The sequence below is a fragment of the Hippopotamus amphibius genome, chromosome 7, assembly GCF_030028045.1.
Source record: "Hippopotamus amphibius kiboko isolate mHipAmp2 chromosome 7, mHipAmp2.hap2, whole genome shotgun sequence".
NCBI lineage: Eukaryota > Metazoa > Chordata > Mammalia > Artiodactyla > Hippopotamidae > Hippopotamus > Hippopotamus amphibius.
The window spans coordinates 97,599,339-97,624,205 of record NC_080192.1 but is presented as its reverse complement, the minus strand read 5'-3'; the positions used below and the strand labels follow the sequence as shown (position 1 = coordinate 97,624,205).

Here is a 24,867-nt window from a genome sequence, read left to right as displayed (position 1 = left end):
CAAAACAAAACCTCAACCTGACTCTACATATACAAAACTTAACTCAAAATATATCACACACCTAAATGTAGAAGATACCTATAAAACTTACAGAAGAATACACAGGAGAAAATCTTTGTGACTTTGGAAAGAAGAATTCTTAGCTAGGATATAAATTTTGCTAAAATTTAAAATTTCTCTGATTAAAAGACATCGTAAATATAAAGAAAAAGCAAGCTACAGATTGAATGCAAATATTCTTTGTCCAAATTGATTAAGGGAAAAATGTCTTATAGCTCTTTACTAAGAAAAACAACAAAGCAAAAACAAACCCCAAACAAAGCAAAAACGAAAACCCCCAAGATATAAATAGACACTTCACAAAAGAAGATGAAATACAGTCAATATGAAATTTACAGAATACAATGAAAGCAATGCTAATATATAAATTTATAACTAAAAATGTTTACATTAAAAAACAAGAAAGATCTCATCAACAATCTAACCTTATAGCTTAATGAACTAGAAAAAGAACAAGGCTTCCCTGGTGGCACAGTGGTTAAGAATCCTCCTGCCAGTGCAGGGGACACAGGTTCGATCCCTGGTCCAGAAGATCCCACATGCCACGGAGCAACTAAGCCCATGTGCCACAACTACTGAGCCTGTGCTCTAGGGCCTGCAAGCCACAACTACTGAGCCCACGTGCCACAACTACTGAAGTCTGCGAGCCTAGCGCCTGTGCTCCACAACAAGAGAAGCCAACACACTGAGAAGCCCATGCAGCACAAAGAAGAGTAGCCCCTGATCACTGCAACTAGAGAAAGCCCATGCAGCAACAAAGACCCAACGTAGCGAAAAAAGTAAAATAAAAAATAAATTAAAAAAAAAAAAGAACAACCTAAAGCTAGTAGTAAAAAGAAGGAAAGAATAAAGATCAGAGGTAAACAAAACAGAGAATAGAAAAACCTAGAGAAACATCAGTAAAATTAAAGTTGATTCTTCAAAAAGAACAAAATTGACAAACCTTTAGCTAGAAGGACTAAGAAAAAAGAAAAGTCAAACTACTAAAGTCACAAATGAAAGTGAGAACATTTCAACTCAATCTATAGAAATAAAAAAGATTTTAATACAGTAGAATGAACAATTGTTGTATGCCCCAAAACTGGATACCCTACATGAAATGAACAAACTCCTAGAAACACAAAACTTACCAAGACTCAATCACAAAGAAATAGAAAATCTGAGCAGACCTATAACTAGTGAGGAGACTGAATCAGTTACCAAAATCTCCCAAAAAAGCAAAGTCCTGGACCTGACAGCTTCACTAGTAAATTCCAACAAACATTTAAAGAAGAACTAATACCAACAATCCTCAAACTCTTCCAAAAAACTGAAGAAGAGGGAACTTCCTAACATTCGATGAAGCAAGCATTAACTCTGATACCAAAGCCAAAGAAAAGACACTTACAAGAAAATTACAGACTAATATCCTTTACGAACACTGATGATAAAGTCCTCAACAAAATATTAGCAAACAGAATTCAGCAACATATCAAAAGGATTATATACCATGACCAAGTGGGATTTATTCTTAGAATGCAACGATGGTTCAACATATGAACACTGATCAATGTAAATACTCCATATTAACAAAATGAAGGAAAAGACTATATCATCTCAATTAATGCAGAAAAGGCATTTGATAAAATTCAACACCCTTTCATTATAAAAATACTCAAAATAGGAATAGAAGGAAACTACTGCAACATAATAAAAGCCATATATGAAAAACCCACATTGAAAATCATAGTCAATGGTGAAAGACTGAAAGCTTTTCCTCCAACATCAGGAACAAGGCAAGGATACCTGCTTTCACCACTTCTATTCAACACAGTAGTCAAAGCTTTGGCCTGAGCAATACACAAGAAAAATAAAAGGCATCAAAATTGGAAAAGAAGAAGTAAATTTATCTGTTTGTTACTGATGAAAAAAACCCTAAAGACTCCACATAAAGGCTCTTAAAACTAATAAATGATTTCAGCAAAGTAGAAGGATACAAAGTCAACATACAGAATTCAGTTGTGTTTCTATACATGAACAATAGCATCAAAATGAATAAAATATTTAGGAATGAACTTAACCAAGGAGCTGAAAGACCTCTATAATGAAAGCCACAAAAAACTGCTCAAAGAAATTAAAGACAAATAAATGGAAACACATCCCATGTTCACGGACTGGAAGACTTATTAAAATATCAATACTACCCGAAGTGACCTACAGATTCAGTTCAATCCCTAACAAAATCCTAATAATATTTTTTGCAGAAACAGAAAAATCCATTCTAAATTTCATAAGGAATCTCAAGGAACTCCAAATAGACAATCTTGAAAGAAAAGAATAAAACTGGAAGACTCACACTTTCTGATTTCAAAACTTACTACAAAGCTACAGTAATCAATACAGTATAGTACTGGCATAAAAAGATAAACAAAAAATAAAAGGAATGGAACAGAAAGCCCCAAAATAAACCCTCACATATGCGGTCAAATGATTTTTGAAAAGAGTGCGAAGTGCCATTCACTGTGGGGAAAGAAATCCTTTCAAGAAAAGGTGCAGGGAAACCTGGATCTCCACATGCAAAAGAATTAAGTTCAACCCTTTCCTAATACCAAATACAACAATTAACTCAAAATGAATCAAGGATCTAAATATAAGACCTAAAACAATAAAACTCTTGGAAGAAAACACAGAATAAAAGTGGCATGACACTGTATTTGGCAATGATTTCTTGGATAATACATCAAAGGCTCAGGTAACAAAAGAAAAAATAGACAAATTGGACTTCATGAAAACTTAAAAATTTTGTGCATCATAACACTATCCACAGTATCCTATAATTTACTGAGAGATACATTATAAATAGGGGATCTCAGTTGACTTGAAAGCAATCCGCGTCTCAGGCAAGCTGGGCATTTCAAGCATTGCCAGGCTACAATATGTCCCCATATGGCAGTAAATTTTTCTTAATACTTCATAAAAGTATCCACAACTTTAAAGGAAACAAAGAGAAAATCTTTAGCATATGATTAGCTATAAACTTTATTCAAAGCTAAACTCAGAGCAGTTTATAAAATAAAGTCCTATAAACAACACATAACTACTCATTAAAGATTTTAAATTCTCCCACTTTGCCAAAGAACTAAAAGGCACCTTATAATTCTGAGAGATTAGTGAGACAACAAAGACACAACAATAAAACACAACAGACATTTGAGTTCTAAGAGACAGAAAACAATTACTGTAGTAGAGGTATCTATTCTAAAAACTAAAATATCTATAGCAAAATATGTAAAATAAAAATGGCAAAAATTATTAAAAACAATGATAAGATTAACAAAATCTTGGTAGGCAGAAATATGCTTTTAAAATATATTTTCTTTCATTAATATTTGGAGATAGCAGCACTGTCGCAGCATTTTAGAACCTAGAACTCCTAGGTTCTAAAATAATTCTAAAAAACAAGTACTAAGAAATTAACATTTGAATGCAATGTTTAATAATGCTATCCTGCTTTGCTGGCAGTCAGGAAATGAGCATCCTCTCCATTTAATACAAAACTGGATTACGCAGTTTGTCCAGCATTATGAATTTTTAAATATTCCACAAGCAATTTTATTTTCCTAACATTATAGGACGGTGCTTCTTCAAGTTAATAGTGATAAAATACCATTTTCTAAAGCGTCATTTTGTTAAGGATCAATAATTTTGTGAAATACTATTAAAAAAAATACTGCAGCAATGTCCAATTGCTATAAAAATTTCTAAAGGCTTACTCTCAAATTCTGTATATTTTCATTGCAGACCAGTCACAAATGGTCTGAAAATACATCTTTGAGTAGTGCTGCTTAAAGGAAGAAATGGTCAAAACAAAATGAAACAAAGAAAAAGGACGTTTACAAAAAATTGAAGACATAAACCAAGTTTTTCTTAAAAAGCATCCAAATTTTAAGAGTATATACACATTAATATATAATTTACCAACCTAATTGAAAAATGTTCATGAATTACCTATAGTTCAGAGTCATTATTAGCACTTAAAATTTTTTAACAGAGTTGACATGGGGAACTCTTACTGCATAATTAGCTTATCAGATTCCTTATTTTTTCTTAAATTTATTTCTATTGTACTCCACACTTTTCTTTAATACAATAAAGTTTGCAGCAAAAATTACACTTACCAATGGTTCACAGAAGTGCCTCACTGGGATAACTACTATAACTGGTTGAAAATGTGAGTTCTCACTTACCACAGTCCAGGATTCCTGATCTTTTGGCTCTAGAATTCCAGAAATAAAAATTTCTAATAACTGTTGAAGCCCTCCAGCAGCAACAAACTGTAAGAAATTGTGAGGGTAATGTAAGAGGAAAGCAGTTACATAATGTAGTAAAGACTTGCTTTTTTTTTGATTCAGTAACTGGATGTGTGCGTGTCTGTGTGTGTAAGTAAAATATTATGTTATCTTTCATTTAGAAACTTATTCTTTCATTTAAATAACCAATATAACTTCTATACAATAAAGTAACAACAAAGAGCTAATATTCAAGAATTTTTTTAAAAGATTCTCATAAAAATCTATGTACATATCTTTGTATTCCATTAATCATTTAATACCAGGCAGTGGGATGTCCTCACACAGTATTTCAATGAAGGAAAAAAAATAAGTGCTAAAAATAGGAGCACCAAGGGATTAAATAATCTGTTTATTACTGTGATTAGAGTAACATATAATTTTTTTTTTTTTCCCCCCAAGACTTGAAAAAGCTTTCTTTAAATATGATTTGTGTAACTGGTAGTGAAATTCATTTCAGGTTGGTTTTACGTGGTATAAGGGACATCTAGTGGTTATGTAGGTCTCTGCAGATGTACTAAAGGTAGAGTCACAGGTGTAAGTACAGAGGCTAAGGACCATCACCTTAGAGTAACATATAATTTTTAAACTACGTTTTATTTAAATGGTAAGTTAGTTTAAAACAGTAATTATGGTAACTTCTTTTGGAAAATTAGACATAAATTAGTTTTACCAATACACTGCAAAACACATGATCAAACCTTGCAACTCCAGGAATTTTTACTGTTTTCCACTTGATCCTCACTTGAATCATCTGAATCTGGATAAAGATCACTATAACTTCCCTGTGGGAATGGTAAAAATCAATCAATAAATAATGAAGGGTGGCAGGAGAATTAAAAGACGATGTACTCTGGAATTTTGCTCCAGAGAGAAAACAAACATTTAATGATAATAATGGAAATGCAATTACCGTTGACTCTCTCCTTATTCTTCTGTTAGGTTTTCCCAGTGCTTCAATAATTTCCAGGGCATATAATAGCTTGTGAGCACTCTTAATTTTGAGCAGTTCTTTCCAATAAAGTCCATCATTACTCTTAAATTAAAATAAAGAAACAAAGGTTTCTCAAACCAACTTACTAAGAGAACCACCCCCCCAAAAAAAAAAACTAAAGAAAGCGACACTATATAAAAACTCAAATATTACATATTTAGAGAAGTATATTCCAACAAGTGAAGACCAATGATATAATTGGTGACAAATAATATGCTTAAGACACCAATTATTCATTACATTTTGTTAAAATTAACAACACACAGCAGCATGAGAAAAAATTATATCTGTTAACCTCTACAACAGTTGAGGTAATTTACCATCTTCCTAATGAAAAACACATTGCAGCCTAACTGAATGTGTGTGAACTTTTAAGGATACAGAAGTAATACAGTCTGTATTTAATATTTGACACCTACCCATTTAAAAGGTCATATACAAATACATAAACTTTAAAATATTGTTCTTTTCTACTCTTAATTTATGAAAGTGTTATTCACACAATGTGTATCCTTGAAAACAATATTATTATTAGAGCTACAATGAGTCATCAGCCACCATTTTCTAGGCCCATCTTCTTCAATTCTAAGTCATTTGAAATACAGGACCTTAAGAAATCACATAACAATGTCTCAAATCATACATAACCATTAGTGTAACATTAGGACATTGTTTTTCCATTAGTCCTATAGATGGCTCTGTTGGTATCCCCACTAAGTAACCCTTTATTATACTACTTTAAAAAATAATCTTCAATTTTAACAGACATATTTACAAAGATATATAACACTTAATAAATGTGAGGTCATGCCCTGGGGAATATTAATATATATTAAATTTCTTTGCTTTTTTTCTCTATTTCTACCAGTTGACTTATATAAGCAAGCCAAAACAAGCACTGATGCAATGTCATTAAACCACAGTGTATTTTCTCTAAATGTTACTTTTTGTTGTCAAAAACAAAGCAATATTCACAACATGTAGTAATAAAAAAAAACACTAACATAAAGGCAAATTCATTGTTTTCTAAAGATAATTTGAGAGACCATCCTTGCCTTGTATTTAGCCCTATTATTCAATTCTACTAATAATTAAATATATGAACATTAAAATGAACTGACAACTTTTTACCTATTAAAAGAGTAAAATTTTACTGAGGTTACAGGTCAACAAACAGTCTCATACACTACTAGATGGAATATAAACTGGTACCATCCTCCAGGAAAGTAAAAATATTTTGTGGACATACCTGTTCATCTGAGATATTCTGGAATGCCATCAACATGTTAGGACATGTAGGAAGAAGCATCAGTAGCTCCCATACACGCCTAGAGAGGTTTTCTGCATGAAGATGAAGTTCTTCACATCTTAAGCTCTACACAAATAAGAACAACTGCTTATCAAGACAGATCATTTTTTGAATCTTCTAAACTTAAGTTTAATCTGCATAAAATCACTAATTATCAAATTTGATTATATTTTGAAATCACTTTAAAAGTGAGAATAAACCATTTGTTACACAGAAAATAAATTTATTCAATAAATTAATAGTTATGTCAAAGTAGTGGTTTTTCAACTTGTTATTGAACACTTTTCTGGGAAAAAGTGACCTGCAAGTCTGGCCACTTTCCCCAGAAAAATTTTTCAAACAGAAGTGAAAATGTCTATTTTATAAAGCCATCCAAGTAAATTTCAGTAAGACCAGCATCTATTTCCTCCTTGCAGGTCACTATTCTAAGAAAGACAAAGACCTGGGAAATTAAATCCCTGACTTTACACTTGGGAAAAGAGAACACCTGTTTCTCTTATTTCAATAATCCATACCTTCCTTATATTTTTCAGTCTCAAACAAACAGAGATTAAGAGAAAAAGCAAACAACTTTAAAGAACCTACTTTTTTCCATTATCATTTGTTAAATTTGAAATCTAAGGTACTGAGATACAGTAAGCTAAAGAATATTACAGAAAATATGTAAGAAAGAGGCATTTTGTTTTTGTTTTTAATTAAAGCACAACCCCAAGAGGTAAAAAAGCAGTAAAAGCTAAAGCAGCAAAAGTTGTGGAATTTTCCAGAGTATGAATTTGTATAGTATTATCCTATTACTAGCTATAATGATTCTGAGTATTATATAGTATAAGAGATGCCAAAGGAATCTTCTTATACATCTACAAAAAGTAATTTAGTTCTTTTTGTATAATGATATAAAGCTAATATACTTTGAAGGCAAGAGAATTTCAGAGAGGGAGTTTCAACGTAAACTTTGCTTTTCACAGCCCTGATGAAGAAAAAGAAGCAACCCCAGTAACACTTTTAGTTTAGCTGGGGACAAGATACTAAGAGTTCTTGAGTAAAACAGAATTCATTCCTTTATAAACACCCAGTTTGAAAAAGAGAAAATGGGGGGAGAGGGAGGAAAGGAGGAAGGGACTGAACTCTGTGCAAAAAAATTATTTGAAGGAAAAAAAAAAGTCTCCCAGTGTACATGATTATGTTCTACATTATGGCTGAAAGGCCCTACAATATGGGTCATACAACGTTAAGATCCTTTATTTTTTTAGTAATTCTCTTCAAGACTGAATCAGTCTTATACAACAAAGAAACCCCACACCACCAACGGCATACTTGTCACAAAGCTGAATAATATATCTGCCAAAAATGAATGTTTTCTCTCTGGTTTAGGCCTCACACGGACAACTACAATGGCCTATTAACTGGTCCTTCTACCTCTGGTCTCTGTTTTCTCTAATATAATCCTCCACACTAACACCTAAACTTTGTTTCTGAAAGTCCATAAAAGATCTCATTTTGTTGCTTTAATATCTTCCATTATAAAAGCAATCCATTTTACCAAGAATAAAAACCTCTTAAGGTCTTTTGTGGTATCAGTTACAATCTCCCTTTCTGTCCTTATATTTGAATTACATCATACTCACACTCCCAGTTTTTCAATCATGCCTTTCACTTTTCTGTGACTGCAATGCTGCTCTTCCTTATCAGCAGCTGGACCCAATTTAAACAACTCCTCTCTTGTAGAAATCTTCCCCAAATTTTTGTTTCCTCCTCATGCTCCCATAACACACTGCATAGAACACTAGCACCCTCCTGGGAAAACTGGGAAATTCTTATAATTTTCTTTCTCTCTTTTAAACTGGCAATACAGTGATGACTCAAGGTTATTAAGTATTTATGGCATAAAATTTAAAAGGTGAGGAAATGGAGGTTTATGGACATCTATTATTGATTATTCTGCTTGAACAAAACAGAGATTTCTTAGGAATTTAAGTGTGCGCCACCACAAAAGAACCCAGATTATGGGGAACAGATGACTCAGTTTGGTCACTCATGACCAAACACATTCTGGAAATGTAGAAAGAAGCCATTTAACACTGCTGGAAAAGAAAGAACAGAACAGTTAGCCTAACATAAGGGAAGTCATAAAAGCACCACTATTTTATTGGCCACACAATCTCAAAATAATGATTCTTCCAAGAAAGATGGTGCCCTGAAATAGAATGGCAGCAGTGGAAATAAATTAAGTGGACAACAGGTCAAAACAACATCGCATGTAGTAGACTGAATTAGCAGTAGGGATAGACTTGAGTTCAGGAAGAAGAAAAACAGAGATGGTGTCCAGGTTTCTGGCTTGAGCAACTGGGTGGATTCCATTTGGATGAAGACAAATGGATGCCGGTGGGACATCAAGAAGAAGTGTCAAGTAAGCAACTGGATATATGAGTTTGGAACTCAGAGAAGAGATTGGTCTGTAGTAGTAAGTTTGTGAGTTATCACTAAAAAGATGGTATTTAAGGTCAATTCTTCCTGGGACTAGTACATTAACTTCCTTACTGCTTTTTCTATTCTTGCCAAACAAACCTATTACCTTTAAATCAAAACATATCTCTCTCCCTCTGCTTAAAATACTTCAATCCTGTCCACTTTAATTTGAGTGAACTGGAAATGGCTTGCAATGGCCAGTTTGGCTGTTTACCTTTTCATTTCATTCCCTTCATTTCACTCTCCCACTACCTTCCACACTCTACTTCCCAGCTCCCAAACAATTCGCAGACCTGCCTGACTCCTTCTTATATCAAGGGCTTCAGGAATCAGTTTACTCTTTCCAGATCATTCCTCATTATCTTCATTTAGTAGGCTCCTTTTCATCCTGCAGGCTCAGATTTATATAGTCTCCCTCAGAGAAACCTTCCCTGACCAAATAATATATAAATGGATCTCTATCACCAGTCCCTAATAATGACAAGCGCAGCAACTATCTCTACCTGAAATTATTTATCTGTTAGTTTACTTGAAATTATCTGTTAGGCACGTCAATTACCAGTCTTCCCCACTGGATTCAATGAAGGCTGAAACTGTGTCTCTTTTGATCTTTGTAAACAGCATGCCTGGGATATTAGGCACTTAAATAGTTAATGAACTAATAAATGGATTCCTTGGTTTTATTGCTTTTAAGAGATTACTGAGAAAATTATTTTCCACTCAACAGAGAAACAAAACAAGATTTTCTGAAAATGAAATGATATAGTCACCTCACTATCTTCGGCTGCCATTTTTCCTGAGGGTGGTTTAAATGATGCAAGCATCTCTAATAAATCAAAAAGAGTAGTTAAATGAGGTTCTTGTAAAAGCAAAAGCATCGGAATGTTGTCCTTCTGAGGGGGTGGTAGGCAAGATGCTGGCAGCTGAACACCTTCTCCTTTCCGTTCTCTCCTTGGTGCACCCAAAGATACAAATACCATCTATAAAAACAGAAGCAACAGGGGGAAAAAAAATCAACACAGAATTAGACATATCAAGTTTTGGTTAATAAATCTGTGAAGTAGAAAATAATTTCCCTTACAATTTTAATATAACAAAAACAATAAGAACTGTTTCTGAACTGTATCTTCAACTAAACAACTATTGACTATATATATCAACAGATGATTAAAACTCAAACCACATTTATGTGTACCTGCATATCCTTAAAACCAAGCTCATGAAGTGCTTTTTCATCATAATCTGTTGTTAACTCATGTCCAGATGAAATCATCCTGACAGGTCCCATAAGGCCGCCTTAAAAATAACAGAAAACATAAGTGAACTTCTTTATAAGAGTTAACTTATTTGCCAACATGAATACATAGTTATATAAATTAATTCCACTGGACATTAAGCTTAAATTCTTGAGAAAAGTGGAAACAGTACTAAGCATGCTTCTCACATTATTTTCTGTTGTCTGAGCTTAGCCCTAGGCAGTAAAAATTACAAGAAAATCCTCTTTTAGCACCAGTCTAATAAGATCAATTCTGGCTTGCTTAATAATATGAAAAATTTTACAAGTAAAAAACACTACAGAGCTTTCTGGGAACCTACAGCATTTCCCCTTAGCAATACATGCAGGAGAATCAGACCCATTAATGCCTTAGTTCACAAGTAACCAGCATATATTTATAATGATCAAGTTCTCTCTTCCCTGTTGTTACCCATCAAAACAAAATAAAACAGATTATAGGGCAGAAAAAAGTTCTGACAAGAAAAGAAAAAAGATGAGCTACAACATTCGAGATTATAGTAAATTCAACGAACTCAATGGACTGAGGCAATTCATTTCTAGAATGCATAAGTCCTCTTTGCTGCCTGCATCTTCATTTCCCACCATCATCCCTACCAAAATATGCTTTCACCACCCAAGCATGTTCTTTCTTGAAAGCATCAAGCATGTTCCCATTTCCAGGTCTAAGATGCTCCTCCCCAGGAATGCATAAGAATCATTCCCACAGTTCAAGTCTTTCATCAAATGTGAGCTCTAAAAGGCTTTTCTCCTAACTACTCAATCTAAAGAGCCTCATCTCACTATTAATTCCTTACCCCACTTTATCTTTCTTTAAAGCACATATTAGCATCTGATATTATATTTAAGTATCTGTCTCCCCATCATTAAAAAAAAAAAAAAAAAAAAACAGTTCCACAAAGGCACAGATGTATTCCCAGCATTAGAACAGCAGGCATTCAAAGTAATTATTGTTTAATTCATGAAAAAAAAATTTTTAAGAAAATGCTTGATAGAGGAAGAAAATTATGCAAAATGATGAAATATCTGATGAATAATGAAACAAATATTGCTAAACTTTATTACATTAATGTAGGAAAATTCCATTGGATAGGCACTAGGACAACTATTTTCAGGAATGAGTGAAGCAGGACCACTGCTTTCCATACGACATGTAACATTTTAAAATTACCATGAGGTATCACCTCACACCAATCAGAATGGCCATCATCACAAAATCTGGAAACCACAAATGTTGGAGAAGGTGTGGAGAAAAGGGAACTCTCTTGCACTGTTGGTGGGAATGTAAGTTGGTACAGCCACTATGGAAAACAATTTGGAGGTTCCTTAAAAAACTACACATAGAACTACCATATGATCCAGTAATCCCACTACTGGGCATATACCCAAAGAAAACCATAATCCCAAAAGAAACGTGTACCATAATGTTTATTGCAGCACTATTTACAATAGCCAGGATATGGAAGCAACCTAAATGCCCATCAACAAATGAATGGATAAAGAAGATGTGGCATATATATACAATGGAATATTACTCAGCTATAAAAAGGGATGAGATGGAGCTATATGTCATGAGGTGGATAGACCTAGAGTCTGTCATACAGAGTGAAGTAAGTCAGAAAGAGAAAGACAAATATTGTATGCTAACTCACATATACGGAATCTAAAAATGGTACTGATGAACTCAGTGACAAGAACAAGGAAGCAGATACAGAGAATGGACTGGAGAACTTGAGGTTTGGGAGGGGGCGGGGGGTGAAGGGGAAGCTGAGACGAAGCGAGAGAGTAGCACAGACATATATATACTACCAACTGTAAAATAGATAGCCAGTGGGAAGTTGTATAACAAAGTGAGTCCAACTCGAGGATGGAAGATGCCTTAGAGGACTGGGGTGGGGAAGGTGGGGGGGACTCGGGGCGGGGGGGGGGGGGGAGTCAAGGAAGGGAGGGAATATGGGGATATGTATATAAAAACAGTTGATTGAACTTGGTGTACCCCCCAAAAAATAATAAATAAATAAAATTAAAAATAAAAATAAAATAAAATTACCTTTCCCCTCCACTCAAGTAAGAAAATTTCATCAGAAAATATTTCAAACACAGGGACGGAAAATGGGTTCCTCCAGTAAGATTCATTTCAGCAATTTTCGTTGAGTATAACTGTTGTTTAGCAAAATTGCTAATTGTTGTGTAGCTAAATCTATGATTCTCTCCCTTCTTATTATTTCTAAGCCTACAAATCTTGGCCTTTCCAACAGTTTTATAAATATTCAATCCTACATCTTCCGAAGTTTCCTATAGTTTATTATGTGTGTGCATGTGCTTGTGTGTGTAAAGAATATTTTAAATTCATCCTGCCCCTAAATTGAACGTGTCATTAGACTATGTCTTTGTTATCTATTGTGATTTACCTAACAACTCTTTACAAGATCATAATATTGTAGTTTTTAAATGTATAATAGCTAGTATTGACATTCATCTATTATCTTTTCAGGTTTTCCTCTCAGAAGTTCTGATATTGTTTAGTTTATTCACACAGTTTATTATTCAGAGTACTTTCATCCAATTTAAACTAAAAATTCATTGAGATTCAGGTAAAATATATTAAGAAAGAAATTAACTTGGCATTTCTACAATACTTTCCACAGAGACATGCTAGGCATAATCACTTATTTAAGTGTTCATTTATATAATCACTTATTTAAGTGTTCATTTATATATCAAGAAGTTTTATTCTCATATATTCCACAAACATGTCACATTAAGAGTACCCTACTCAGGGATGTCCCTGATGGTCCAGTGGTTAGGATCCAGTGCTCTCACTGCCATGGCCCCAGGTTCAACCCCCAGTCAGGGAACTAAAATCTCACAAGTTGCACAGCAAAAAACCAAAGAACAAACAAACAAACAAAAACAAAAACACACCACCCTAACTAATGTTTTTTAAATTACTACAAAGCACTTGATTTCTTTAGTTTCCTATTCATCATTATATTACCCACAAATTAGCACTGAGTTCCCTCTTCTGATACTAATGCTTTATCCAAATCATTTCACATAACAGATAATTAGTGCTTAAGAAAAACATGGGCTACGAGATGAACAGAAACTCTATATTAAACTTTTAATACTTTGGTAGATTTTTACCAAATTTCTTTTCTTTGTTATTGAAATAATCTAATAACAATCTATCACTACTGATCTTTTTACAATAGTGAGATAAAATATCCTTAGTCGTGATGGATTGCTAAGCTAATACAGACTTGATTTGGTACCTAGTTTGTCAGATACCCTAAGCATGCACGACTTTGTGCCAAAATAGAACTAAGATGGCTAGCAGCTTATTTAGGATTTTGGACTCTATTTGATATGTGAGTTAGGCCTATACATTGTGTACATAATATGTCAACTTTCAATTATAATGGTTGAATTGGTTTTTACAGTTAACTGAGCAATTTTCTATCTTCTACTACTTTTGAGAGGATCTTTTTTAACCTAAGAATTGCTTATTCCTTAACAGTTCTGGAAAAAGTGCTACCTTAAAAATATCTTAATGCAATGAATGTTTCAAAACAAGAAAAAGAAACAAGAAATCTTAAAAATTCTTAGGTTATGATAGATAGTACATTAAACATCACACGTCTAATTGCTATCCTCTGAAACTGCAATACATTTTAAAAATTTTACAAACATCTGACGGGGGAAAAAGGGAATAGATAATATTAAGTTTGCAAGCTGGGAATCAAATGAACTTACAGTAACCATCAAGACCTAAATGAGACACAAATTTATAATCTACAATCTGATGATTTATACTGGTTTGGCACAGGAACAAGATCAACATCTGACAAAGGAGGGAAAGAGGGAAAGAAGGCACAGGAAGAGATGGAAAAGAAAAAGAGAAGAGAAAAAGGAAAGGAGAAAAGGAAAAGAACAGCACCTCAGTAATCTATGAGACACTCACAAACAGTCTAAGATACATTTAATTAGAGGCCTAGAAATTACGGTGAGGGGTAAGGGACAAGAACAAAATATCTGAAAAAATATTTAATTGCTAACCTTTTACAAAGTTGATAAATGTTGTAAATACACAGACCCAAGAAGCTGAACTAAACCTAAACTGCATAAACACAAAAACACAAGGCACATCAATAATCAAACTGCTGAAAATCAACATTAAAGAAAAATCTTTAAAACCAAGCACATTTAAAAAGACACATTCTATACAAAGGATGAAAGATAAGAAAAACCACAGGTTTTCCGTCAGAAACGTTGCAAGCCAAGTGATAATGGGAAATTTTTATAAAGTCCTGAAAGAAAAAAATTTCTTCACCTAGAATTCTACATCTAGTGAAAATTTCTTTTAAAAATAAAGGCAAAAAAAAAAAGGCAAAAAAAAAAAAATAAAAATAAAGGCAAAACACGGGGATATGTGTATAAAAACAGATGATTGAACCTGATGTACCCCCCCAAAAAAAATAAAATTAAAAAAAAATGCAAAAAAAAAAAATAAAGGCAAAACAAACTTTTTATTCAAACAAAAAAAAAGCTTGAGAAAATTCATCACCAGATCTGCCATATAAACATTTTTAAGGGAAATTCATTAGAAAGAGGAAGGAAAAAGAAAGTAAATGGAAATTTTTCCATCTATATATAGGAATGAAAAATGCCAGAGTGGTAAACATAAGGTAAAAGATGATGTGAGATTAACAGAAAATAAGTAAGTAACTAGCTAAACATTCCAATTAAAATGCAGGCACCATCAGTCTGGATTTTTAAAGATTTTTTTCCTTCAATTAAGGAAAAAAATACTGATACTCTCAAAAAGAAATTTCAACTAAGATAACAGCAGTATTCTGTAGACAAAAAAGAGATGTCAGATATTAAAAGCATGACAGCAAAAATGAAAAACTCAAAAGAATTGCAAAATAAAGTTGAAAACATCTCTCAGGAAGTTAAAGACTCAAAGAAATGAAACACAGGAAAGAAAAGATAAGTAAATTAGGAACAGTCCAAGAGATGAAATGTAGATATAGAGTTTAGAGAGAAATGGTAAAACAGAACACAGAAAGCCAATAATTCAAGAAAATTTCCCCAAACTTAAAGATACAAGTTGCCAAACTAAAAGGGACCTCTAAATACTAAAGTACCCATTACAATTGTTGAAAACAGATCCATACTCAGGTCTAGTATTGTAAAATTTTAGAATATTAGGAACAAGAAGATTCATTAAGCTCTAGAAGAGGGGAAAAAAAGGATGTGTAAAAATTTTAGAAATATCAGAAATCAAAATGGCTTCATAATTCTAAACAGCACCAACAAAACCACAAAACACAATGCATTAATACTTCTAAAATTCTGAAACAAAATTATTTCCAACCTAGCATTCTATACCCAGCCAAATCACCATTTAAAGTATGAGAAATATAGTTTTGATCAAAGAATCATTAACATTATCCCCACATCAACATTCTCTCAAGAAGCTACTGGGGCTTCCTAGGTGGCGCAGTGGTTGAGAATCTGCCTGCCAGTGCAGGGGACACAGGTTCAAGCCCTGCTCCAGGAAGATCCCACATGCCGCGGAGCAACTAAGCCCATGCACCACAACTACTGAGCCTGCGCTTTAGAGCCCGTGAGCCACAACTATTGAGGTCATGTGCTGCAACTACTGAAGCCCACGTGCCTAGAGCCCATGCTCCACAACAAGAGAAGCCATGGCAAGAAGGAGCCCACGCACCGGCAATGAAGAGTAGCCCTCACTCACCGCAACTAAAAAAAGAAAGCCTGGGCACAGCAAAAAAGACCCAACACAGCCAATAAATGAATAAATAAATAAATTTTAAAAATATATATATATGAAATATTGACTGAAAATAAAAATTTTTTAAAAATTTAAAAAAAAAAGCTACCGGAAAATTGCACTGTATTCCAGCCAAATGAAAAAAAGTGAGGCAATAAAGAATTGGTACAACATTCCAATTTGTATGGAATCCTGGAAACAAAACCGTCAATATAGGAGAGAGACAAAAAGAGTTACAAGGATGATAAAGGAGATCCAACTGCTACGCTCCAGATGTGGAGGACAATCAACAGGATCAGTGTGACCAGAAAAACGCATTACTGAGGACCACACAGCCCAAATCTCTGCTGCCTTCATAAGACCTTCTCTATCTAAGGAAAGAGCGGCAAGCGAACCTGGCCCAGATTCTTATCTGTACCCAGACTGTCTTTACCAGTCATATTCATTACCAGAATATGTCGGTGAAGTTTCTATTCTCACCTTCATGTCCTCCTGCTTGAATCAGCAGAAGACATTCATATCATCTCACAGAAGAAATTCTATTTTGATCTATTCCTGAGAGCTAAAGTAGGTCAGGAAGAGATCCGAAAAAGAAAAGACTCTATGACTGTACTTCTGTTGGATATTTCAGCATCTTGTCAACATTACAGCACTAAGATACATACCTTAACTGTGCCAAAACCTAAACTTGAGAATTTTCCCACTGATAACCTCAGATGAGGCTTCTCTTTTCCTTAATCCACCAAGTCTGTGCACACTTATCTGTTTCAAGGAACTAAATACATTGTTTAGGAATATACATACTGGAGGTAAAACTATAAAGAACACCCCACCCCACCCCCCAAAAAAGGGTAACAAATCAAGATAGTGTTAAGGGGAAGTAAAAAAGATGATATTAGGGAGGGACACAACTAGCTTGTAATAACATTCTAGTCCTTAACCTGGGTGGTAGGTACATTGGTGGTTTTCATTTTATTATTACTCATTTCATATTTTCTTTATGTACAATATATTTCAGTGGAACAAAAACATACTTTTTGAACTGAAAATTCCATAACTAGGTATTTAGCCAACATGTATTAGATAACATATGTATTAAGGACACTCTCTGTAACACTATAATATCAAAAGAAGGGAAACAACTTAAATGTCCATTAACAGAGAAAAGGTAAAATAAGTCATGGTACCACTATATTATGGACAAGGCATTTCTTAAAAAGAATGAGGTAACTTTCTGTATGTACTAATATGGAATGTTCTTAAGATAATATTAAGCACAACAAACAAGGGGTAGAAGAGTATAAACAGAATGCTACCATTTGTGTTTTAAGTATATAGCTGGCCCCTGAACAACACAGGTTTGAACTGTGCAGATCCATTTCTACGTGGATTTTTTTCAACAGTAAAACCTACACTATTACATTCTCAGTTGGCTGAATGCACAGATGCAGAGCTACAGATATGGAAGAACTGCAGGTATGAAGGGACAACTATAACTTATACATGAATTTCTATGCAGAGGGTTGGTGTCCCTAACCCTCACGTTATTCAAGCATCAACTCTATATAAATATTCTTATGTTACATTTTGTTATCACTTGAAAAATATCTAAGAACATTTGCCTCAGAAGAACGGAAATGGGAGGTTTAGAGATGGGGTAGGAGGAAGACTTTTCAACATCTATTCCTCTACCAAGAATACTTATTAATTATTCAAGAATAAAAAACTTAAGATCTCATATACTTCAGAAGATACATATGCTTTCATCTTGAGCAAGGTGTAGTAAAATTGTCGGCTCCTTACTAAAAGATGCCAAAGAATTATCACTCTGCACACAGACAGGTTAAAAGTCCTAAAAAGAAGCACTTAAAAATTTTTTCCCAAAAAAAAAATTTTTTTCCCCTAAATATATACTTAGCCTGTTATAATTTCAGACCTTTAAACTGTTAAGTAAAAAGTAACAGCTTTCCTGGTTGTGCATCTGATTAGCTCCTGTTTTATGTGCTATGGAAAGACACTAAAAATGCACCAGTGGTTTAACAGTAAGGGAGGAATCAAATACACCTTTCGGGTCCACATGAGAAATTTCTTAATAGGATACTTTTTTGGAGGCAAGGGGAGATGCATAGATGGAACTTGATGTATTGTTTTCATATACTTCAAAATAGAAAAAAAAATGTATTGGGTAAAACTGGGTACTAGGTAGCGTATGGACATAAACTTATTAATTCCCACACTGCTTATCAAATAACCTCCAAAAGTAGAATTTTTTTGAGAAAAATGAGGACAAGTGTTTATGAACAACGTCAAAAAAAAAAAACTTAACTCTTGCCTAAGAATCAATGGTACCATACCAAGGGTAGGCGAGGGCATGGGGGTGGGAGTCAACCATGTAAACATGGTTGGTAGTCTTCAGAGAACTAAAGGTTTGAAGTCAATATATAATAGAATCTAGAAAAATTGAAAATTTGAACTGATGGACTTACCAGGAAATTCTCCCTTTCGGCTGCTTTGACCAAACTCCTGAAGCTGAGCTTGTTGATTTATTTGTTCTTTCTGTAAATTTTCATACCAATGAGTTACTTCAGCCCTAAGATCTGCTACCTGGTCACTAGGATACATTTCAATAGTCATCTGAAATATGAGATGCAACCAATTTAAAAATACAAAAAGAACATATATTTGAACTGGGAAATGTTATCAATTTGGAAACTAAAACTATGTAACTACCTTGTCAGGAAGTCCAGCTGGCTGGCATACAACCCTTAGCGGCAGGGACTGTTTGTCACTCAGTGCTTTCAAATGACTACTAATACCCGTGCCTTCAATTTGCCACTGTCTGAGATGATATGCAAACCTAAAACACAAAAAAAAACCACACATAGGAAGTATATCATTATACACTATTTTAATGTTACAAAAGTTTTTAGTATTTTACAAAATGAAAGCGCCCACAAAAGGGTCCAGTACATTCCAATTTACTCTATAAAATTAAGTTTTAAGTTTGGATTCATCATATTGAATGGAACTTAAATGTGTAAATATAGTTAAGAGCTCCTTAAAAATTAGTTTCCAAGAAAAATTACTGGGGGGGGGAGGGGGGAGAGGCCCATTAAGAACATTAAAAAACCCAAAACAACATGGGGGTGGGGGGATTGGCAGGGGAGTAGCAGAAGCAGGAGGAATTTAAAGAAACAAACTAATCCGGTAAGTGAAATGGCAAGCTGTCACTTCTATTTTCAAAAGAGGAAAAAAGGTATTAGGAAATATTTTTCAAAGACAGAACTGTATTGTAGTAAATATATGTTAATAAGCCTAACAACCTGAGAGCCGAATCCATGACTGCTAAAATCATAAAATGAATTATAAAGATTAATATTTTAAAGGAGACAGGCGTCTAGCATGACACACTAAATACTAATTTTCTAACTGATTTTCAGTTGTTGAAGACAGGATCCAGGGTACCTGAATTTAGGTAAGAAAAAATGATCAATATCTAAAACTAATTTGCAACTCTGGAATAAAAGGAGGGCAAGTAAGGGAATAAATGTACTTGATTTCCTAGAAGTGATCCAATGTCCAGCTTCTATGAGCAAAAGAGTAATCTTAATCTTTGGGGGCCTGATAATTCTTTGTTATGAGGGAGCTATCTGGTTCACTGTAGGATGTTTGGCAGTGTCCTCTACCTACTATATGCCAACAGCACCGCCTTCTCCCTTAAGTGTGATAATTGAAAATGTTTCTAGGCATTACCTAATGTTCCCTGGAAACAAAACCGTTTCTGGTTGAGAACTACCGTTTAAGATTATAACCTTATCTCTTTTTAAAAAGAAAAGTCTTTTAAAAAGACATTTTTATTTACTCTTTTAAAGATATAAGGAATACATAAACACAATAATTACTTTATATTTTCATTTTACAAATGTTAGGCAATTTTAAATTAGGAGTAGCACTAAGCACATTAAGCACTTGAAATTGTATGATGATACCACACAAGGATTTGCATGAAAATTCCTTGATAATTTTTTAAAACTAGCTCTTAGTTTTTGAATATTCAATTCTGTTTCTTAGTTTCTTTACTTGCCATCCACAAAATAAGTTTTTATATAAATTATTTAACACCAACATTAACTTTTAGAGTAAAACAAACAAATATAAAGATTTCTATCAAGGATACTACAACCAATTTTTTTGAGTTAGAAAAACGTTTGTACATCTGAGAAGGAATTTTTGAACTGAAATTCATTAAACTTATAAAATGTACCACTGAATCTTAGGAAACAATTTGTTTTTAAAGACTTAAAATAAGCGCTTATTTTAAAAACACTGGTAACACTGTAAAAGGACTAAGGGCTTGAACCAAAAGGACCATTTTGGTTTGTTGTTTGTAGACCCTGCAGCATAGAGAAAATTTTAGAATACCTATCGTATCATTAATAATAAATATCTCTGATAGGAAAAGGTACTTTTTCTTTAGTATTATCTTAGTGTAATATTTGAATTTTATAATGAGTATGTATTAATTTTTTATTAATTTGAATAAGACATATCACATTTGCTTTTTTATTTTTATTTTTTAAAGTGGTAAAAATTACAAGGCAGTGTGAAGTCTCTGTGCAAAAAACTCTATAGAGTTCCCTTACACATTCTTTAAAAACACAAGGAATTATTTAAGTAGAATTTCCACAAATTACAATCATAATCAAAATAAAGAAGTTTGCAATGCCTAAATGTTTTAAAACATGGAGCCATGTTATTTATAAGGAATGTGTAGAAAAATCTTTATTCAGTATTTCCTGATATTTTAAAACAACAGGTCAATATATATCAATTGTATAAGTTTTTCATTATCAAACTAAGCTCTGAAGTTGAAAGAAGTTATTAATTTTAACAATTTTTTCAACACTTCTTTGTACTTTCACATTTACTCATGATTTTTAACAAACAGAATTTCTTAATTAAAACTATCTACTCACCTTTCAATTCAGTCGATATATTCATAAATGTTAATTTGCTTTATTTCTGTATTACACAGGGTATGTCTAAATTAATTATACAGATATTCATTAACAGAATTTTTTGATCATGTTTCCATGGTAAATGGAAATTCAAAATTAAAATACTGTCTCCTAGTCCAGGAAGAAAAAAAAACAGCAAATGAAACAAATGACTCAACTTGATTCAACTATGAGAGATTATCTGATGTTGTTGGTGAGGGTTTTAGTGAAACTTTTTTTTGGTAGTGGTGTTCTGCCATTTCAATCATAGTAATACTTTCTTAGAGATGGAATTCTGTCTAGAGATTCTTATTCATGCATATCTTCTCAGACTCTTATGATTTTTAAAACTCTGCAGTATTTACCAGGAACCTATATTGCCTATTCCACGGCAAAATGGTACATATCATGAACAAAAATTACTTCCATTACTAACTCCTTCACTTCTGGTAAGTTATGCTTTCCACCTGCCCCCAAGAAAACCTTTAGTTTAATTTTAGGAATACTTTTGGATATATCAGCAATTTTTTTTAATAAAAGCCTAAAATTCATTCTAATAATATGGTATTAAAAAATTACCTTCTCCTAAATGCTTCCAGATGTGTCTTCAGCATAAGGAGTCCTCTTTCTATAACAGTGAGGCTTGAGTGTGATTCCTGTTCAAGACTGCTAGAAGCTATCATAAGACTCTCCATACATTTACTAATAAATTCTTGCTCCTTCTCCAAACCCGTTTTACCTGAAAATCAGATGTTTTGATATGTACATCAATCTTTTATTCTTGTTTAGCTATATTAAAGAAAATGAATTATAGCTAAACAAAAAATACTTACATAAAAATTATCTATCAGACAATATTTCAAATCACTCACCATTAATATAATAAGAGTTAATATACTGGATAGCTGCTCGACTGACATCACCAGACTGTGCTCTTAAAGCAATGCCCCAAAATTGGTCCATACCACAAAGCTAAGAAAGAAAAATATGACATCTATAAATGTTACTATTTGTCAAACAATGTAAATTATTAGAAGACCAGCTACAAACTTAAAAGGCATTCAACATCAGAGTTTTGTCAAACAATGTAAATTATTAGAAGACCAGTTACAAACTTAAAAGACATTCAATATCAAAGAGTTTTAATATCCTATAAAATATTTAAAAGGCCATTTCTAACTATTTAGTGTTATTAACTAATATTAAATAACAATAAGGATGAAAGCTTTGGAAATTTCTTCAACTACTGAAATATACCTGTACCTCATACTTATAAATCATCTAACTTTGTATGTGTATAACATTTAACTCAAAAGTCGTGACTACATAGGGGGAAAACTCAAGTCCTCACAACATGCTACAAAGGAATAACACATAATTGTTAGCATAACATCCTAATGCTTTCATCCAGCTTATTGTGAAAAAGCCACTTCTTTCAGGTGTTTACAGAAAATTTAAAAGATTTGTTAAATGAAGTTGATATTTATGACATTAACCGTAAGATGAAAAAAAAATGTTTTCACTGAAAATTACAGAAAAAGTAGAGAATGAAGGTTCCCATAAATTGAGCAGGGTGAAGAAAAATAACCTTCTGATAGGTGACAGAACACCTTTAGTGTTTATATCATCTACTTAAAAAGCACTATTACCTCAAAATTAGAGAATGGGGACTTCCCTGGTGGCGCAGTGGTTGGGAATCCGCCTGACAATGCAGGGGACACGGGTTCCATCTCTGGTCTGGGAGGATCCCACATGCCACGGAACAACTAAGCCCAAGCGCCACAACTATTGAGCCTGCACTCTACAGCCCATGAGCCATAACTATTGAGCCCACATGCTGCAACTACTGAAGCCACGCACCTAGAGCCCGTGCTGCACAAGAGAAGCCACCACAATGAAAAGCCCATGCGTCACAACGAAGAGTAGCCCCCACTTGCCGCAACTAGAGAAAGCCCATGCACAGCAACGAAGACCCAACTCAGCCAATAAATAAATAAATTTATTTAAAAAAAAATTAGAGTATGACTACTTAGGTAAATCAGATCTGTCTGGTTGTCTGAAATCACTAAACTGAAACTTATCATGGTGTTATCAAAGTAAGAGTTAGGACCAAATAATTAAAAATAAAAACTAACAAAACAGAACATTATTCAAACAAGGAAAGAAGGTAGGAAGATACTATGAAAGTAATATAATACAATTAAAATTACTCTTTACCACATAGATTAACATCAGTTTTCTCTAGTTTTCTCTCTATAACACAACTCAAATTCTAAAGAAAATTAATGAAAAATGTGAGTGGATACTGCATAAATCAAAGCTATCACTAATAAACTGAAATATCCAATAAGGAAGACTTCCAAATAATAGTCTGTGTTAGGTGAGTTTAGGAATAACGCATTCAACAAAATCTCGCAGCCACTCAACTAGGCAAATGGAACTTAAAACCAGAGATAAGACTAGCAATTTGTGACAGTCTTCAGTTAATGAACTGATCATCATGCTTCACGGTCAGAAATGATTTAGGTGGATTCCACTCCAGAATAGAAGTTCCCGACAGAAACTCTGGAGTTGCCCAAGAAGCATCGAAAACCTTGGCCACAACAAATGGCGTGAAAAACAGATTTTAGACAAATCAACCTTCTACTTTGCAAAATTCTTTATTAATCAAGGAATGTGTAATAAGTTATGTTAATTGAGTTACAGTTAATATATAATATGTTTCATGTGTACAGAACAGTCATATGATATTTTTATACAGTATGAAATGAGCACTGCAATAAGATCAACTACCACCCAGCAACATACAAAGCTGTTACAATATTACTGGTTATATTCCCTATGTGTACATTACATTTTCATGACTTATTTCATAGTTTGAAGTTTGTATCACAAGTTTTTATTATTACAACCAAGGTTATCTTTAGTAATGAAAAATTACCAACTTTGCTTTATAAAACTTTTTAAAACCAAAAGATAAAGCTTTTTAAAACCTTAGAATAAAAGTCTGCATAGTTAGCAAATTCACTGTTTTGTAGACTATATAACTCAGTAATCTAATTTGAGGAACAAAACAAAAAATTTCACAAGCTGACCTAATAAAACAATAAGCCTAAATTCGTACCTCAGAGTTTGAACCACCATCATAGGCACTGGTAGCCAATCGAGCCAAGTTACAGAGATGCTGAAACAGGTTTAAGCCAGTCATGCTAATCGTTTCAGGTTTTAGCTGGGGCATCTTAAAAATAAATGTTTTTAAGGTAGTTTAGTGTGATAATTAAGTTAGCAGATTTCAATTTATTGGCTTTAACATAACAGATTTAAGTTAACAAACCTAATTTTACTAAAAAACACTGCAGAAGAAAACATATCAACTGAGATTTTTAGTGCTAATTTAAAAATAAACAATTTAAAGAAAATTTTATTCATGACGTAACTGAAACCTGCCTGATACGTGTTTCAATTTTTGAGATGTACAATGACCCAAACCAGAAGAAATTTAAAACTTTTATTATTTATTGTATACCTACACCACACACACTTATAAGATGTATAGCTACATGTACAGTTTGTATATAAATTAGAGCTTGACGTTAAGATAACTAAAGGTCTATTTGTA

General features: G+C 33.3%; 1 protein-coding gene across 10 annotated transcripts in view; it reads right to left on the bottom strand.

Moving 5' to 3' along the window:
• Window positions 1–24,867, bottom strand: part of USP34 (ubiquitin specific peptidase 34) — a 236,077-nt gene that overhangs the window by 77,768 nt on the left and 133,442 nt on the right. For 9 of the 10 annotated variants that reach the window (XR_009054694.1, XM_057741862.1, XM_057741863.1 and 6 more), the window contains 11 exons: window positions 24,373–24,486; window positions 22,121–22,220; window positions 21,828–21,987; window positions 18,982–19,108; window positions 18,738–18,885; window positions 10,353–10,453; window positions 9,928–10,137; window positions 6,632–6,757; window positions 5,302–5,424; window positions 5,090–5,173; window positions 4,287–4,373 (listed from right to left, as the gene is read on the bottom strand). Coding sequence is in view for 9 of the 10 variants with exons in the window: in XM_057741862.1 (XP_057597845.1) it covers window positions 4,287–4,373; window positions 5,090–5,173; window positions 5,302–5,424; window positions 6,632–6,757; window positions 9,928–10,137; window positions 10,353–10,453; window positions 18,738–18,885; window positions 18,982–19,108; window positions 21,828–21,987; window positions 22,121–22,220; window positions 24,373–24,486 (1,380 nt within the window). In the remaining variant the exon portion in view is untranslated. The remainder of the gene's footprint in view (window positions 1–4,286; window positions 4,374–5,089; window positions 5,174–5,301; window positions 5,425–6,631; window positions 6,758–9,927; window positions 10,138–10,352; window positions 10,454–18,737; window positions 18,886–18,981; window positions 19,109–21,827; window positions 21,988–22,120; window positions 22,221–24,372; window positions 24,487–24,867) is intronic. The other variant, XM_057741860.1, reaches the window with a different exon arrangement.